General features: G+C 41.7%; 1 protein-coding gene across 16 annotated transcripts in view; it reads right to left on the bottom strand.

Annotated features, from left to right (window-relative positions):
• Sec31b (SEC31 homolog B, COPII coat complex component) overlaps positions 1-19,507 on the bottom strand; it is a 39,434-nt gene that overhangs the window by 1,146 nt on the left and 18,781 nt on the right. For 9 of the 16 annotated variants that reach the window (XM_071610989.1, XM_027930277.2, XM_071610992.1 and 6 more), the window contains 16 exons: positions 17,841-18,071; positions 16,788-16,862; positions 16,434-16,532; positions 15,901-16,000; positions 15,227-15,405; positions 14,874-15,000; positions 14,338-14,483; positions 13,202-13,375; positions 12,528-12,689; positions 6,851-7,025; positions 5,917-6,231; positions 5,613-5,671; positions 5,173-5,319; positions 4,783-4,902; positions 4,281-4,352; positions 2,879-4,049 (listed from right to left, as the gene is read on the bottom strand). In XM_071610989.1, coding sequence (XP_071467090.1) covers positions 3,870-4,049; positions 4,281-4,352; positions 4,783-4,902; positions 5,173-5,319; positions 5,613-5,671; positions 5,917-6,231; positions 6,851-7,025; positions 12,528-12,689; positions 13,202-13,375; positions 14,338-14,483; positions 14,874-15,000; positions 15,227-15,405; positions 15,901-16,000; positions 16,434-16,532; positions 16,788-16,862; positions 17,841-18,071 — 2,361 coding nt within the window. In that variant the 3' untranslated portion in view covers positions 2,879-3,869. The other 7 variants (XR_011707298.1, XR_011707297.1, XR_011707299.1 and 4 more) reach the window with 7 other exon arrangements.

Here is a 19,507-nt window from a genome sequence, read left to right as displayed (position 1 = left end):
GCTTTGTTCCTCTGAGCCAAAACTGAGGTAAATAAAGGCAATTTCCCACTCGGACCCTGTCTGCACCTCTAAAGGCAGGCCATAGGAAGAAGCAGAGCCCCTTCCTTTCACTCACCTGGTTCTCCAACAGGCAGAGTTCAGGGCATTGGATACTTTCCTTCAATAAGTAAACTTCCTGCAATGAAACTGTTGCTAATAGGAAGTTCAGCACCTTGAACTTTAATTTATTGCAATCATTATGATATGTGCCTCATTTCCTGGGTACTGAGCTTCTTCCTGGGGATACTGGGGTAGGGTGGGGTAGAAGATATAACTTTGAGACTCTTATTTTCTTCCCACCGTGGTAGGATACTGTTTTCCCTAGAAACTTGCTTCCTTGATAGCCTAAGTAGCTAGCCTGACTTGATTGAGGCTAATCTTTTGAGGATTAGTAAATCATCCACATAAACCTTCCACTAATACAGTCACTCCATAGCCAAAAGCTTGCTGCTTGTGGTACTTGAGTCTTTTTGGTTCCATCTTCAGAGAGAAGCATTCCACATGAACTTGTTTATGAAACAGAGCTCTTGGGAATGAAGAGCCAATTCCTTACAGACCTTCTGCAGCCCCAAGAGCTTCCCAGCCTGCTTCCTTGCCCTGGGCCAGTCCTGGGTCTGGACACCAGGCAGCTCTTCCAGAGTAGAACTGGTCATATGCTAGACTTATCCCTTTTCTTCCAAAGTAGGAAAAAGTACAGAGGTCACAAAATCCAAGGCACTGGAAAAATAGAAGGGCTCTTATACTCCAAAGTGAGACAGTGGCCAAATCAGACCCAGGCCCTAGTCTCACCCCTACATCTTCTGGTCTGACTAATACTTACTGGAAGAGAGGTTCCCTTTCCTCCTTACCAGGGGGATACACTTCCCTTCAGGGTTTCTTAATGCTTAATTTCCAGCTTTATCAGCAAAAGGCCCTTTGCTTGTTTTCTCAGCTCTTGGGCCTCCTGAGTCTCCCAAGCCACTCTTCTTTTCTAATCAAGCAGCAGCATATACTAACCTAGTTGTCTCATTTGGCAGAGTTACTTGATAGGAAGAAAATCTGGCAAGGCGACTAGAAAATATAAAAGTAAATGTTGTAAAGTAAAGCTGTACTCTCCCAGAGGTCTCCCAACATAAGAGAACTATTGTGCTTCAAATTGGTGACAACAGGTCAGCACTCCAAACATGTTATGCTGCCAGGAAGTTCTTTCATAGGTTATTGTTTTGTATCCCCAAATAGATATGATTGATACCAGAATGATTTGAGTTTTATAAAGAAAACATTGTTGAGCTACCTTAGATCTGCATTGCTTTTTTTTAACCCCTTTTTCATTATTAATTAATTCATTCACTCAGTCAACACTGGTGCACTCATGGGTTCCTGTCTTACACTAATTGCCAGGGCTGTGTTCCCCTTAACAAACATAGGCAATTCCAGAACTGTTGCTTAGGAAGACAACTCTGAGGTCAGCTAAACCTTTTGTTTTACAGACTTAGACTGATGCTGAGAAAGATGACTGGCTTGTAAGTCACTGTAGGGTGAGTACTGGAACCCAGGCCCCTTCCTTCCTCTTGTGGGCTCTTTAGGAGCCCATCTGTCTCAGCTTGAGGACAGAAGCAGAGGGAGGTCCTAAGAAGTGACAAGAACACTGACTGGGTAGGGTGGGCAAAACACTGTCTCTTTCCTGTCCCTGGCCTGTAAGCCTACACACAGGCAGAGCTTTCTTTTCTTGAAAAGAATCCCAGCCTCAACTGGCCTTAGCAGCAGGTCAGGGCAAAGACAGACAGGGTCATACTCAGTGTGCTGGTGGTGCTGGTGGTGGTGGGAGGGGAGGGCAGTCCAGGGCACTTGCCTATTGTGGGTCTGGATTGGATGCTTCCACTCATTCATTTCCTTTTAATTAACCCGCATTCCTGGAGGAGAAATATTTATGTTGGCTCCCATAGAGGCAATCCTTAGACTGGAAAGAAGGGGAAAGAAAGCCTGTCTTAGCAAAACAATATCTCTAAAGAGCTCCAGAAGAGAAAATAGGGGAACAAAATGCCATTAAAATAGCCTTCTACCCCCACCAGAGTCAATGAAAACTTCATTTCACATGTTAATCCGCTACTCCGCCCCCTTCTCTTCTCACAACACCTTTTCCGAAAGTGTTTGGGAAAAGTCTTCGCAGTCAGTACACAGCTCCCTGCAGCTCAGACTTCTCCTTGTGTTAGTTCAGGGCCCCAAGTGGGGCTCTCGCTCCAACAGCGGCTTTTTTCTCCCCCCCTTTAATTTAAACAAAGACTTCAGAGTTCATCAACCTCCCACTGAAATTCACAGCTGCTGAACAAACTAATCCCCTCTCCCAGCCTTTCTTCCCTTCAATGGGCTCTTGGCTTCAAAGACACTTTGGGAAAGGACTTTGCTGGGGCTCACACTGCTTCATCAATAGAAGTTAGTGCAAGTATTATCTGAAGAGCAAGTGGCTTTACAAACAAATACTGCCTAACAATCCCTCCCTCCCAAACACACACATCTAGCCTGCAGACATGATGGGATCGACAACAGGATTAGAGCTAGTACCCCCTGGCTTCACACCCAGTCCTTTTGTGCAGCTGAGCTCAGCCCTCAAGTGGTGTGGGGAAAACCCTGGAGCTGAATGTCAGGCACGGATGGAGACACACACACACATCACGGCAGTTTGGCCAGCAAGTCCATGGGACTGGACTTGAAATCAAGATCCTTTCTTCAACTCTCGACTTCATATTTCTCTCCAAGACTTTCACTTGATTATTAGGATATAAGGAGCAAGAAGAGAAAGGACTCAAAAGAGAGGTAATGGCAAAATAGGTCCCAGAGGAGACAATAATTGGGAGATCACTGAGCAAACCAAATCAAAGCAGCTTTATTGCATTATTAAATATATCATACATCAAATGCAGAATTCCTACCATGAAAATGCAGCCAGAGAAGGAAGCCCTGAGATATATGGTGGCTGAGGGGAAGAAGAATCCCAACCCTTGAGGAGCAGGGCTAGAAGACATCTTTTGTTAATATGGTTTCTATTCCAGAATAGGGCTTATAATCACAGAATGAATAGCTTAAGTCCTTGGGCCAGGCTCAAATGTGGAGTTGAAGACCATTCCTTTGTAGGCTGTTGTCCCTCTGCTCCTATCTCATAGCCTAAGATAGCTCCCAGCAAAAGGCAGTTCACCCCTTCTGCCTGCTCCTTAACTTTGCTTACCCTTAAAAAATGCTGGCACATGACAGGTTCCATTTTTAAAAGACTAGAACTTCCTCTCTTGGTTCTGTTCAACTGCAAACCCTCATGTCTATGACTTGTTTGAATGGTAAACAGCACCCAACTTGTCCCCAGCTGCTGGGGCTACAAGGGAATATGGATCTGGAAATATAAAATCAGAGGCAAGGAGAAGGTAAGGTCAGGCTCACAAACCTCAGAAGGGAAAAACAAAAGATTCCCAAGATAGGTCACAGTAGAGGTAGAATTGGAAGTAATGACCCTGTTCACCCTATCACAAGCCACTCGAACAGAATATCCCTGGGGGAGAAGACCTCATGGCCTAGGTCCTGTCAGAAAACTATATTAGGGAAAGTAAGACCTGGCTCTATGTCCTGCCTCCAGCGCTGAGTGTTTTGGATAGACAGGAGGTGGTCAGGAATAAAGGGGTGAAAAAAAACAAAACAGGAACTCAGCTGGTTTGGAGCCAAGTCCACAGCATCATATACCTGGCAGCAAGGGAAGAAAGTGGGGAAAAACAAACAGAATCTGTTGCACAATTTTTCTTCTCTGCGGGGCGGGGGGGTAGTTAAGTAATACAGAAGTGGCCTCTTGGCAAGAGAGGCTGACTGGCTTAGCCCTGCAGCTTGTGTGCAATGGTGAGGACAGCCTTCAGGATAGGCATGAAGCTGGACACTTCGCTGAAGCTGCTATAGCCCACCACCTGGGCGTGCACTGCGAGGCCCTGCTCAAAGCTTCCTGCATCCACACATCGGGCAACTTCATGTAGCCCAGCCAGGACATGAGGTGAGAGCTGTGAAGGGATTGCCCTTAGGTTAATAAATTCAACCAGCCCCACCCTGGCAGCCTGAAAGAGATAAGACAGCCTCAAGTTCCAGAGCCCCATCTCTTCCCATTCAGGAAATATGTGGGTATTTGAGGTGGGGGAGCAGTCTTTCCTATGGAAAAGAAGACTCTGGGCTTCCTTTGCTCATGGAAGGTAGTGGGAGGGCATGAGGCAGAGGGAACACAGGTAGATACTCACCGTCCCCTCACAGAGTTTCTCATATAGACCTTCTAGACGTTGGGCAGCCTCATCCAGCTTCCTTTTTGTCTTCTGTAGGGAGGCAAATGGCTTTTGACCCAGCCCATAAGCTTAACACAGGGCTATAAAGAATCCACTACATTAAAGCTAGAATGACTTAGTACTATTTCCTTCATTTCACAGAGGAGGAAATGAAAACCCAAAGATAGTAATGTCTTGCTTAAGCTGATATAGCTAGGAAATGAACGGCACTTGTTCTTCCTGCTGGCTTCCCCCTTCTTCTGTATACCCCATTGCCTGTAAGTCTCCATGCTGTTGGGTCCTGCTACCATGGAGCTAGACTTTGGACCAGACTCCAAGTCCCTCCCCTACTCTGCATGGACTTCTAAAAAGTCTGAAATATGGTCAGCATATACAGGGATAGTGAAGGAACTGGTCTCCAGAGACATCCTGAAACCAGTTGAGAGTATGAAGAGGGCATCACAGGAAGGTTCAAACTTACTAAGTCAGTTGCAGAAAGGGAGCAGTGCTGGAGAAGTGCCTCAAAGCTGGTCTTCAAGGACTGATGCTCTGGGGGCAGTGCCTTTCTTTCTATCATCTTAGGAGGTGGTTGCTGACGTTGCTAATGAAGGAGTGGGGAGAAGGGACAGGCAAGAAAATTACCTTTCTCATGGTTTTCCTAAGGTCTCATCCTCAGTGACTCAGGGTCAGGCATACTGCTCCCATTAGAGTACAACAGAGCTGAGGAGAGAGCCCTCCATTCTCTATAGTAAGAACAGAGAATAGGTTTGCCTCTACCTTGAAAAATGATGCCCAGCTACATGCTCCCCACTTTTACTCCCAAGGAGGGCTGGAAGGCTTCCCAGAGCAGGGGAACAGTTGTCCCTGTTACCTGTAGGCTGAGTTCTCCTGGAGCTCCAGGGGGAGCATGATTCACACTGGAAATGGGGGTCTGTGATGGAAGGACCCGTTGTGGCTCAGGGATAAGGCTCCTAACTGGAGCAGTAATTGGTGCTAGAGGCATAAATACCTCCGGGAGCTAAAGAGAGAAAGAAAGGCACATGAATCTAAGCTGAGAAACCCTATAGGCCTTAGTTTTGGGGAATGGTAGACATATACTGAATTAAGGAAACAAGACAGTGAGTGGCAAAGTGGAAAAAGGGAGACTGGTGAATGTATATAGGAGGGAAAGAAGGTGGTGCTGAGGGGGAAGACTGGGAAAAGGGCAGAGGCAGCCCAAGAATGGGAAGAAATGGGTTGAATTCTATAAAGAACTAGAAAGTGGGCCACTGCTGAATATATGAGGGGGTGGATAAGGAACAATACATTGACCTTTTTCCTCTGGAGATTTCCTTGAGGGGTAGGAACATTTTTCCACGAATTCTGAGGTCCTGTAGAATAAAAAGATAGGAGTTTTTAGGGGCATGGTCAGGAACATTAGAAAGTTTTAGTCTGAAGACTAGAAAAATTATTTTAATTGGAATCTGTCACACCTCCCTTTGCAGACCAGCTAACAACCTCCAAACCAAAGGGCCCCAGTTCATTGGCTTGAGGGAAAAGACTCTGAGACAGTGGTAGGAGGGGAGGAAAAGGAGGCAACAGCCCACAAGGGGGAAGCCATGGAAGGAAAACTGACCTTGATGAGGGGTCAAGATGCTAGCACTTGAGAGAGAGCTAGAGCATGGAGCACCTGGCCCTCCGGGAGGGTAAGTTACAGGAGAGTAGGCAGGAGGGGCCAGGAGCTGGGAGCTCAGAGGGCTAGGACCTGGTGGTCTCACAGAAGGCAGAGGGAGTAGTCTAGGAGTCTCAGACAGAGAAGTAGAGCCAGGCACCATGATGTCTGGGGCTGCCATGAGTGGAGGAAGACCAGAAACAGGCCATGTTCCAGGGAATCTCACAGGGTTTGAGGGTGGAGCCCTTTGTCCTCCTAATAGTTGCAGCTGAGATAAAGCTGAAGTAGAACAGAAATAGGTAATTTGTCACCAAACTTCAATTTGGGAGAGATTCAGTATATCAGACAGGAATAGGTCAGCAACAAAATAAAACAAGCCAGGTATGGTGACACATGTTTGTGGTTCCAATTACTCAGAAGGCTGAGGCATGAGGATCACTTGAGCCCAGGAGTTAGAGGCTAGCCTAGGAACATAGCAAAATCCTGTCTCAAAAATTTCAAAATAGAACAAAAACCAAAACACCACAACTGACAATAATAATAAATGATTAATCCAAGTGTAAAGAGATCTTATAATTTATAAAGTACTTTAACTGTTCTCCTTATTTGACCCTCAAAATAATCTTATAGGATTGAAATCACCAGTATAACAAGTTTGGTATATTACCAAAATATACAAAGTCTTTAACATAAGAGAGAATGTTAAAAACTCAGTATGGGATAGGAATTTTGATTGCAACTCTGAAGCTCTTCTCTCAAAAAAAAAATTTTTTTTTTAATTTTTAAACAAAACAAAACCAGATCCTCTCTAAACCGGACCAACATGAATTTGGGAGGGAATATGTCTGTCTTTCCTGAGACCTCCATTCTGTGCCCAAACAAATCTCCATTTACTCACCAGGCCTGACCCCAGGGCCCAAAGGCAAAGGCTGGATTGCCTGGGGTTCAGGTGTCCTGTAGTCACTTATAGTCTTCATCCTGGAGCTCTGACAGGGGATATGATAGGAGGGTGTCAAGGGCATTACTAGTGATGGCTGAAATGTGTCCGTAGGCCTTGAAGATGGACTTGGAACCTGTGAAGAGAAAAAAGGGTCAGCTCTTGAAAAGAAAAGAGATATGAGTAATTGAAATCAGAAAAACAATACAGAAAACTAATGAAATGAAAATTAATTATTTGAAAAATATTAATAAAATTTATACATCTCTATAAAGACTGATAAGATAAAGAGAGAAGACATTAGTCATCAATACCAGAGATGAAATAGAGAGCATTATAGCAGACCCTGAAGCTACTAAAAAAAATAATAAAGGAATACGCAAGTAACTTTAAATTCGTAAATTCAGTAACTTAAAAGAAATGGACCAATTCCTCAAGAACCACATGCAACGAAAATAGCCAAAACAAAAGATAAAAATAAATAGTCACATAATTACTAAAGAAATTGGATTTATAAGGGCTGGAGATATAGCTCAGTTGGTAGAGTGCTAGCCTAGTATGCACAAGGCCCTGGGTTCAATCCCTTGCACCACACAAAAAAAAAGAAAGAAAGAAATTGCATTTATAATTTAAAAGTTCAATCCCCCACAAAGTATTCAAGGCCCAAATGTTTTCATTGGAGAATTTGACCAAGGGTTCAAATTAACATATAGTTTACATAAACTCTTCCAAGAAAATAGATAGAACAGTCCTATTTTTTTTTTTTTTTTTTTTTTGTGGTGCTGGGGATTGAACCCATGGTCTTGTGCATGCAAGATAAGCACTCTACCAACTGAGCTATATCCCTAGCCCCACTAATTCATTTTATAAAACCAGCATTATTCTATACCAAACCCAGACAAAGACAGCACAAAATAAAACTACAGACCAATATTACTCACGAACTTAGATACAAAAATCCTTAACAAAATTTTATCTTTTTTTTTAATAAACTGAAATACATTATATAATTAATGAGGACCACATTCTTTTTTTTTAAAGAGAGTGAGAGAGAATTTTAATATTTATTTTTTAGTTTTTGGCGGACACAACATCTTTGTTTGTATGTGGTACTGAGGATCGAACCGGGGCCGCACGCATGCCAGGCGAGCGCACTACCACTTGAGCCACATCCCCAGCCCCCTTAACAAAATTTTAGCAAGTCAAATCCAACAATGTGTATAAAAATAACATTCTACAACCAAGACAGATTTATTCCAGTTCATGCAAGCCTGGTCTAACATATTTAAAAATCAATCAATGTAATCTACCATATCATCAAACTGAATAAAAATATTTTATATGTCATATAAAATGATGCAGAAAAAACATCTGACAAAATTCATTCATAATCTAGTACATAAGGTACTGTGATCCAAATGTATCCCCCAAAATCCATGTGTTGGAAATTCATGCAACATTGTTGGGAAGTGGGACATTTTGGAAGTGTTTATGCCACTATAAAACTGAGTTCAGAAGTAGGTGCACTCTCAATTGCTATCCTGCCTCTGTCATGTTAGGACCACTTTCCTCCACTCTGGAAGATGCAACAAGGTGCCATCTTGGAACCTGAGACCAAACCTGCTGGTGCCTTGATCCTGGACTTCCCAGCCTCCAAAACTATGAGAAATGAATTTCTATTCTTTATATATTGCCCAACCTCTCGTATTCTGTTTTAGTAGCACAAAATAGGCTAAAACACAAGGAATTGAGGCAAAATTCCCTGGCTTCAGAAAGAGAATTTACAAAAAACTTAAATCTAATATCATATTTAATGGTGAAATGTTGAATGTTTGCCCCTCTAAGACTGGAAACGAGGCAAGGATATTCACTTTCACTACTCTTATTTAGCATAGTACTGGAAGTCACAATCACTTCAATAAGGTAACAAATAAATTAAAGACATTCTGACTGGAAAGAAAGAAAACTGTCCCTATTTGTCCCTCTATGTAAACATGACTGTATATATACAAAATCACAAGGGATACACACACACACACACACACACACACACACACAAAACCAACCAACTTCTAGAACAACTAAGTAAATTCAGGAAAGTAACAAGATACACCACCAACACACAAAAATAAATTGCATTTCTATACACTGACAATGAATGAGTGGAAATCAAAATGAAAATTTGATTTCAAGCTCAAGAGAATATTAAATAGTTAAGCGTGAATTAGACAAAGAATAAGAATGATGAAAGTCGTAAAATACTGATGAAAAAGCATGTTCATGAACTGGAAAACTCATAGTAAGACGCTGTTTCTCCCTAAATTAATCTATAGTTTTAATGCAATTCCTATGACCAGGAATTAAGATGACCATCTTAACACAATTCTTTGTAGATAGAGATAAACTTATTCCAACATTTATGGGAAAAGGGAAAGGTTCTAAAATACCCAAAACAATTTTGAAAAAGACAAATAAAGTGGGAGGAATTACTTTTCCCCACACCAAGACTTACTATATAATGGTAGTAATCAAGATAGAATGGTATAGACAGAGGGACAGACACAAAGATCAAGGGAACAAAACTGAGAAATAAATCCACACAAATATGCCTACTTAGTTTTTGACAAAGGAGCAAAATCAATTCAATGGAGAAGGGTCAGCCTTTACGGTAAATACTCTAGTGCAACTGAATATCCATTAGCCAAAAAAAAGAATCTTGATCTAAATTTCATATGTTCTACAAAAAAATCAACTAAAAAAATTAAACATGAATGTAAATATAAAACAAAATGACAAACATAGAAAGAATATATGAGAAAACTGGGCTGGGGATATGGCTCAAGCGGTAGTGCACTCGCCTGGCATGCGTGCGGCCCGGGTTCGATCCTCAGCACCACATACAAACAAAAGATGTTGTGTCTGCCGAGAACTAAAAAATAAATATTAAAAATAAATTCTCTCTCTCTCTCTCGCTCTCTCTCCTTAAAAAAAAAATTAAAAAAAAATATATGAGAAAACTCGGGGGACCTAAGACTAAGTAAAGAATTCTTAAACTTGACACCAAAAGCATGATCCATAGGTGGAAAACTTTATAGGCTGGACTTCATAAAATTAAAAACTTGCTCTGTGAAAGGTTCTTAAAAAGGTGAAAAGATAAATTATAGATTGAGATAAAATATTTGCAAATGACATATCCAACTAATCAATGACTCATATCTAGAATATATGTAGAACTCTTAAACCTCAACATTAAAAAACAAAACAATCCAAATAGAAATGTGATATATAGGGCTGGGGATGTGGCTCAAGTGGTAGTGCGCTCGCCTGGCATGCGTGTGGCCCGGGTTCGATCCTCAGCACCACATACAAACAAAGATGTTGTGTCTGCCGAAAACTAAAAAATAAATATTAAAAAATTAAAAAAAAAGAAATGTGACATATAGACATTTCACTGAGGATATATAGATGGCAAATATCTGAAAATATCAAAAACATTAGCCATTAGAGAAATTCAAATTAAAACCAAAATGAACTATCATCACCCATATATCAAAATGGCTGTTGAAAAACAATGATGATACCAAAGGCTAGTGGAGATACAGAGAAACTGGATCATTCTACCATTGCTGGTGAGAATGTAAAATGGTATGACCATTCTGGTAAACTGTTTGGCTATTACTTTCAAAACAAAAAAATGAACTTATAATAGAATTCAGCTATTGTGTTCTTATATTCTGAGGCATTTATCCCAGTGAAATTAAGACTTATTTTCATTCAACAGATTTATTCATAATAGCCCCAAACTGAGAACTACCCAAATGTCCTTCAAAGGGTAAATAACTAAAAAAATTTAAAATAAATTTTAAAAACCTGTGGCAGCTCAATGGTATAGCACTTGTCTAGCATGTGTGAGGCACTGGACTCAATCCTCAACACCACATGAATATAAATAAACAAAATAAAGATTTTTTTTTAAAAAATGAATGATGCAACATGGATGAACCTGAATTACATAATGCTGAGAAAAGACAGTCCCAAAGGGTATGTATTCATGTTTCTATTTATGTGACAATAATGAAATAACATAATTAAAAAGCTGAAGAACATATTAGCGATGCCAACAGAAAAATGAGGTTAGGTGTGGCTCTGAAAAGGTAATTAGAGAGTATTGAAATCTTTTAATTTTATAATGGTACAAATGAATATCTTGATTGAGGTGTTGGTTACATAAGGCTATGCATATGACAAAACTGCAGTTACACACACACAAACACACAAATTAATACATGAAAAATTGATAAAATATGAATGTATGGATTGTATCAATGTTCACTTTTTCATTTTGATATTACACTGTGGTTATGTGCAATGTTAGTACAGAGTATTTGGGGAAATATTCCCAAATATTCCTTGTAACCTCCTGTGAATCTGTAATTATAGTAGAAAAAAGAGAGGAAGAGAGGAAGGAAGGGAGGAAAAGAGGAGAGAAAATGAAGTGAAATTAAGATGGAAATGGAAGATACTTCTAACCTCAAATCTCTTTGGGTTTTATTCCCCAATACCTCTAATAAGCTCCTGGTCTCACATGTTAACTGTACCCAATCTGCCTGGACACTTTGGATAGAACCTGGGAAGGATTTCCAACTCCTTCCTTTCTCTCAATCTTCCTACCACACGCAAGCCTCTAAACTATCACCAATTTCTGTGAATTCTAACTACTAAATATCTTAAATATAACCTCCCTATCCAGTTATCGGTTTTTCATATCCTCATCATCTTTTATTTTAAATATTTTTAGTTGTAGATGGACAAAATACCTTTATTTATTTATTTATTTATTTATTTTTTATTTTTATGTGGTGCTAAGGATCAAACCCAGAGCCTCACACATGCTAGGCAAGCGCTCTACCACCGGGCCACAGCCACAGCCCCTCATCATCTCTTGCTATGGTTTCCTAACTGCCCTGAGCCTTGTCCTTCCTAAACACATAGCTAATCGTGCTATTTCCCTAGACAAAAGTGTTCAGTAACTTCTCCCTGCTCTAAGGGACAAGTCTAAATTCTTCAGCACAGAATGTCGGATCCTTAATGATCTCCTACTCATTGCTCCACCTTCATTAACCTCACACTCCATGACCACATACACCTATTTTGAAATTCCATTAAAATAATCAGTCATTCCTCAAAAAGCCTCTGCTTATATTCCCTGTGCCTAAATCAGCCTTCACCTATCCATTTTCTCTTCAAAATAACTTTTAACCTTCATGACTCAGATCAAGCATCATACTTATTCTAAAGCATTCCCTGAACTGTAACTCTGCCAGCACACACACAGAATAAACTGCTTTCTTCTGTGTGATCCCATAGCCCAATAATGACATTTATGAATTTTACTGTAGTTATTTTTTACATATCTATTTTTTCACTAGACTATGAGTTACTTGAGGGTAGGGATCATAGTTTGTGTACCTTTGTGTTCTAAAAGGCTAGTAGTTGTTCAATAAATAATTATTAGAAAGATAACAGAATTCTAGGAAATCAGGAATTTTCACTAACATATTCCAAGTGCCTAGAACTATGTCTGGAATCTAAGTATTTTTGAATGAGTGAACAAATGAATTAACAAATAAAGTCTTACCTGGTGAGAAGGCTGGGATCCCAATCTGTAAGATGATGTCTCTTTGAAGCGGGTGGTAGCTCCCACAACAACCCAGGGAAAGGGAAAAGGGGGGGACTGTTGACCCAGGACAGCAGAACCTTGGGCATGAAAAAGCCGATCTCTTAGCTGCTGAACTGGTGGCTACAAGAGTTGTAATAAGGAAGAACCATGTTAACAAAATGAAAACAAGCAAACATCTTCTCTTAGAAGACTGGCCCTTTTATCACTCAAGCTTCCAATGATCCTCTATACTCTAGACACTATAAGTAACTCAAAGTTCCCTAGTCCCTGACAAACACTTGCATACTCCCTCTTGGCTAGTCTTTCTTCCTAGAAAACCCTACATCTGCTGGTAAGCTACTTCACTTTTAAAGGTCCAGCTCAACTGTTTTAACCACTGGGAAGACTTCCTTGACTTCTCCAGATAAAACCAGCCCTTTCCTAAGTCCCACAGTGCTTAGCATAAGCCTCTGTTATAGCACTAGAAGTTGCTAATATCTGATCTCCCCCAACATATTGTGAATTGCTTAAGGGATGAGTTCTTATTTATCCTAGGAGATTCAGCATTAGCATAGTGCCTGAAATGTGGAAATGCTCAGCCAGTGTTAGATGACAGAATGAAATGGTTTGTTCTCTCACATGGCCCCACTCACCTGAGCACAGTCATTGGGTAAAAAGCTCATGGCAGTGGCAAGGCTGCCCTGAGCTGCCAGGAGGTTGGCATACTGGGTGATCCTGTAGGTTGTGGTAGGGCCTGGGCTTATCCCATTAGGAGCCTGCTGAAGTTCCAAGCTCCTGTTAAGGACCATTACCTTCTCTATCAGGTCCTATAGGGACAAGGATGAGGGTGGTCAGACCTGTTCAAAGCACATTGTTCTCTAAATCCAGGCAGTTCACCCAGGAATGTCTCACTATGACTTCCCCAGACAAAGTCAGCCCCTTCCCTAAAGTCCCACAGTGCTTAGTATAAGCCTCTGTTTTGGCACTAGAAGTTACTAATATCTGATCCATACCCAGTTAAAGGCAGAAGCTAATATATTGGAGACATGACAGTAAAGGACCACTTGGCCTAATTTTCCAAGCTGTTTGGGATTGGGTTCAACTGGACTTATCTGGGTCTTGGATTCTTACTAATCTCTGCCTCCTCTTTTTGCTTTCTTTACCCTTTCTGCTAGTACATCATCAACCACAGACTCTGTTATTTTTTTTAAAGAGAGAGAGAGAGAGAATTTTTAATATTTATTTTTTAGTTTTCAGCGGACACAACATCTTTGTTTTTGTATGTGGTGCTGAGGATTGAACCCGGGCTGCACGCATGCCAGACGAGCGCGCTACTGCTTGAGCCACATCCCCAGCCCCAGACTCTGTTATTGTAATTGTTTCATGTGTGACTTTTGTCTTTCTGTGAATCTGTGACCCCTATCTTCTCTGGTCATTCAATGAGCATCTGATACAATTTAGATTCACAGAAATTTTCACAGAAGCTAATGGAAAATCCAGGCTTACAACTACTCAAATATTGAAAACACTTGTATGACCAAACCTGAAATGGGAAATGTTTATGACGGCTAATGCCCACGCAGCTGCTGCTTATTTTTCTCTGAGGGAAAGAAGTGACATTTCACCTTAGGAGAAGATCCCAGACACTGAGGGACTTTTGCTCCTCCCCAACACCTTGGTTCTAGTCTGTACCCAGAAGACCCACCTCTGTTATCTCTGCACATCCCCACCACTAGCCTCTCCAGAGGGCCTGATATGGAGCGGCCAGAATCCTAAAGAGAAAAGGTACCTGCAGAGCCATGGGGGATGAGGCCTGGTGGCCTTTTGCCCAGCACTCTACTAGCTGTTCCACATTCCCTGAGCACACATAACAGAGTGTAGCTTCAGAGGTTAATGCCCTGCCACCCTCCTGCTCCATGCGAGTCCCCAGCATGTCTGCAGAGAGATACAAATTTCATTAGTGACACAGCTTCCCTATGCTGCTCCTCTCTTCTCTGTTTGGAAATAAGTAGAGGATCATGAGCTATGGAAACAAGTAGCTATCTGGTTTTAAGATTACACTAAGGCTAACCTTGCCCTCTGGTGAAAGGCAAAGCTCTCACATTAAGATGTGACACACAAAAGTAAAACAGAAAAATAAATGATCCCTACTGGAAATAGGGACATGAACTGCTATCCATGCTTTTTGGCTGAGCCAGACCCTGGCTCTAACAGTACACCCTGGCCTCCCAGAGTTCAGACTGCTTCTTTGCCTCCTCCTTACTTATGTCCATTAACTCCATGCTGAAGCCATAGTGCTTATCCCAAAGCTAGGACCACACCTACCACAGAGCTCAGGGAATTTCTCTGGCCCTGAGTATGTTAACAGTAAGGCCAGTGCCTCTCTCCAGTTCTTCAGGCTACAGGAACACACCAGATCCTTCCAGTTCTTCTGTACAACACAGGATAGAAGCTATAATAGGATGAGAAGGAAGGAGGCCCTCAGCCATCCATCCACATGGGCAGCAGTCTCACACACAAAGATGTACTAAGAGAGACACTCATGAGCAGGCCTCTTGTTAGACAATTGAGTAGGGTAAAGGTAATTAGAGTACTCTAAACACCAGTCCCAAGGTGTAAGCCTCCACCTGACAAGGTCCAGTAATCTCTTTCTTCTTCTCTGCATGATAAACAATTACCGAGGAAATTTTGGTTTGCCTCTTGGCCAAATAGCGCTCCTGTGTCCGTTTCAACAGATCTGTGCCCCCAGCCTGAGCCAAGATGATAGCATCAGCAAAACGCTCTTCCTTCAGACACAGCTCCACAGCAGAACTCAGTTCCCCAAGCAGCAGGGCCTGGCTCAGGAGTCCATCAGTGTCTGCAGATAGAGGCATCCCCTCCACATTAGCCTGTCCTCACTTCCTGTCCACTGCAGGGTCTACAGCACACCCTCTCTTGTCTCTATCCCATTCAGCTTTCCTTGCTCCCAAGAAAACCCTCAAGTTTCATTCCTTAACAATAATATGTAGTGAGGTGTCCAGGGGTGACAGGTCTCTAAAGACAAGATTCAAGACAAGGCAGGGGACTTATGTGGCAAGATCATGGGTTATCATGTGTGCTTGCTCAGCATGGAAAGTTCCAAGGCCTTTTCAAAAAAAGATATAAGAATAGTAAAAAATATCTTAGTAGAAGATTTTCTACAGGAAATCATCCATAAAAATATAACCCGAGAGAGCTCTAACTAGTAAGATCCTTGCCAATATTTAAGATGGTGGGAAAGAACCAGGAGACAAAAAAGGACTATCTCAAGTCCAAGAACTCTGAGCCCACCTGCTCCCAAGCAGAGATTTTCTCTTCTTTAAGGCAAGGGTACCTTCTGTGATGGGGATCTCCCATGGGGTCATATTCTGAGGAACCAGCTCATCAAAGAAGGCTGAGGATGCAGAGGCATCCTCTGTAGTATGTTTGGAGGCCTGTGTAAGGAAGGATAGAGGTGACTACATAGGAAATAAACCCAGAGGTTCTTTACCACTGAGCTATATCCTCAGTCCTTTTAATGTTCTATTTTGAGACAGGGTCTCACTAAGTTACCCAGGTTGGACTTGAACTTGCAATCTTCCTGCCTCAGTTTCCTGAGTAGCTAGAATTACAGGCCTGTATCATTATGTATGGCTACTATTTGGGTAAGATAATACTAAAAACTAAAAAATTAACCAGTAAGATTTGAGAAGAGCTGATTCAGACACAGCTCCATTTCCAACCCCAAAGCTTATGGACTCTGTGTCTTATTCTGGTTCCAAAAGAGTTGGGAGTTTGAAGATTTTTACAGAAATTAAGCACCTTATTGAGAGCACAGCAAAGTGCCCTATACTAGACCAGGTAAAGTTGGCTGGGATTTTATCATACCTGGCTGCAGAAGACTTGTTGTCTGTTACTGTTAAAGTTATCTTTCTTGGGCTGAGGACTCTCTGCTGGCCCCAAGTCCCTCTTCAACCATGTGGTCACCTGCAGAGAGAGATCTAATTTAATACTACACTTTCTAGTTCAAACAAGGCTGAAGTTCTCTTCCCACCTCCATGCCCCATCAACTGAACTAAGATCCTTCAACTACCTTCCAGGGAAAAAGCCTAAATACAAGAAGTAAAATTCTCATTTATGTATTACTTAAGCCCATAAAGTAGTATTCTGAGATGGCTTTCTCTGGCAGAATTCTCTGTTCTCTGCATTAAGTCCATGTTTCAGATGTGAAGAGTAGCTTACCTTCTCTAGAAGCTCATCTTTATTGTATCCTAAAAGCTTTAGGAATTTCATTCTTGAGTCTTGCTCTAAAGTCACCTAAGGAACAGAGAATAACAGAAAAGTCTCCACCAAATGAATGTGAATGGCCCTCCTCCTGCACCAAGCTAAACAGCTGAGCCAGTGTGCCCTCAAATATAGTTCTATCATAGTGCCCTCAGAAAAGCCACCTTTCTCTTTTTCTTCTTCTTGCTCAGCAGTACAAAGACTGACTTCCTGATTACTTCTGTTCTCTTTCCCATTCTGCCATTCCTAGAGCTTGTATCCTACATCATTTCTTACTCTTTCTTCCTACATCTTTCTCAAATTCTTTCCTCTCTCCCAGGTCCTGATGTATACTTTCATAAAGCTCTAGTATGTCTGATGCATAGACCCCAAATTTCTCACAGACCCCCTGGACAGCCCTGTTCTATTTTTTTTTCATCCTCTTAGAATCCCAAAGATTCTAAGTCAGCCAGCTACTTCCCTTTCTTCCTTCAGACCTCTCAATTGCTCATTTCTTTTGACAGATGTAGTACTCTTCCTGGTGCCATAAGCACCTTGACTTTAAATGAGAACTAGAACTGAATCCATGCCTCCAGAGTGGCACCTGCACCCTGAGGCCCACCAAAAGGACTTCCCTTGGGTTATCTGAAACAAACTCAAAGCCTACTTATGATGATGCATCCTTCCAGCTAAACTTCTTCCCTTCCTTCTTTTTCTCCATCCTTCCCATCAACTCCTCTGCATTTGGCATGATACTGTGAAAACTTTCCTTGGCTCTGATAAATTATCCTGAGCATCAGCAATAGCAGCAATCAAGGAAGACATCTCTTACACTCCCCATCTTCACAAGTGGCCTCTAAGCCTCTCATACAGGGTGAAGATTCTGTGTCTAAAAGACACGGGAAAACCCCAGGGGATTAGGCCTCTGCAATCTGGGCCACAGTGTGGAAGTGCATCTCCTGGAGTTGATAGAAACTGGAGTTCCAGGCTTTAGGGAAGCACTGATGAGCGGCCAGCCTTCAAGTTTCCTACCTTCAGGAACTGCCAGAGCATCTTTTCACATGGCAGCAAAGCCTGCTGGCTCTTGTTCTGACAATATTTCATGAGATTTCCTGATCCCAAGGCCTCCTGAAGCTCAAGTGACCTCATCAGGAATTCAGATTCTGTAATGACTTGACTGATGAAGACAAGGTGGGGACAAGGCTGTGGCAACTTCTGGGAAGGGGTACTGGAAAGGCCAAAAGTGACCAGCTTCCCCCCAAACTGGTGAGAAAGAGTAAGAAAGTCAAAGGTTATACCTTCATGCCAAAAACTAACACCATGTCAGGATCACAGGGAAGGCTATTGATTTACCCTAGGGCAGGAAAATAATAAAAAGAGAGCCCCTGGGAGTGGAATAGGATCAGGAATTGAGTATTAAATGTATCTCATACCAAAACCACTTCTTGAATTTTTGGTTCCACCTGTTTAAAACGTCACTATTTGGTGCTCATCCTCCCCGATCCTGGCACCACCACTCTCCCAGGCACCTGGCCTAAATACCTTGGCATTTCACAGTCTTCATACCCACTGCAGCCAAGCTCCCCCACCAGGTCCTACTCCCAGTACTGACACACTTAGATTACCGGAGGAGTTTGCTAGCCCTTAGTTTTGGTTTTTTCCTCCTCCAACCCAAATCTCAGATCCTCCCCTATTGCTGTACCACCTGTTTTGTTTGTTTTTCTCTTTAACATATTGATTTTATATTTTTTCTTCATTCCTCTTTCTTTTTTAAGTATTTGTTCTTCTTAGATATATATGACAGTAGAGTATATTTTGACATATGTACATGAAGTATAAAATTATTCTAATTAGGATCCTATTCTTGTGGTTGTACATGATGTGGAGCTTCACTGGTCATGTATTCATATATGAACAAAGAAAAGTTATGTCCAATTCATTCCACTCTCTTTTCTAATCTGATTCCCATCCCTTCCCTTCATGTATCACCTTTGCTACTTTGGAGATGGTAATGGCTTCACAGGCCTCAAGAAAACACTTACATTGCTCTTTCTAATGTGATCAAAATCTCAAAAAGTCAGGGCCGAACTTGCCTTTCCCAGCATTGCTTTCTCTCTCTGTTCATTTATATGATCACTCCACATCACCAAAATGCCCAGTTCATCCCTACTTCTGTGCCTTGACACACAGTACCACCTCTACCTGCAGCATCCATCTTGCCAAATTTGATACTTGACATAAAACACCTGGCACAAAATAGGAGTGTAGGCAACTCCCTTGCTTCAGGAGTTCTCAACCTTGATTGCATATTAAAACCACCTTGGAGAGCTATCCAGTGTCGCCGGACTCTAACCCAGACAATAATATCAGAAACTTGGTGTGTGAAGGAAGGGACAAGCATCAGTATTTTTTAAAGCTTCAGGTTATTTCAATGTGTAGCCAAGGTTGACAACTACAGCTTTACTCCCTATTCATTATTTCCTTTCCAAAGACTCACACCCCTCAGTGAATTTTCCAGTCAGAATTATTTTCTCTCTGGATTCCTTAGCACAAATTCTGCACCACAGCTTAGAATTCAACAAAACCATTAGATCAGACCATTTCGATTTTCATAGTACTTGACAATTTCATAAGGTGCTTACATGGTTTTCATCTGAGGTTCATGACAAGTCACTAACTTAAGCTTGGCAGGTACTATC

The sequence above is a fragment of the Marmota flaviventris genome, chromosome 4, assembly GCF_047511675.1.
Source record: "Marmota flaviventris isolate mMarFla1 chromosome 4, mMarFla1.hap1, whole genome shotgun sequence".
NCBI lineage: Eukaryota > Metazoa > Chordata > Mammalia > Rodentia > Sciuridae > Marmota > Marmota flaviventris.
Note: the sequence above shows the minus strand (reverse complement) of the source record. Positions and strands in the feature narration are given on the sequence as shown.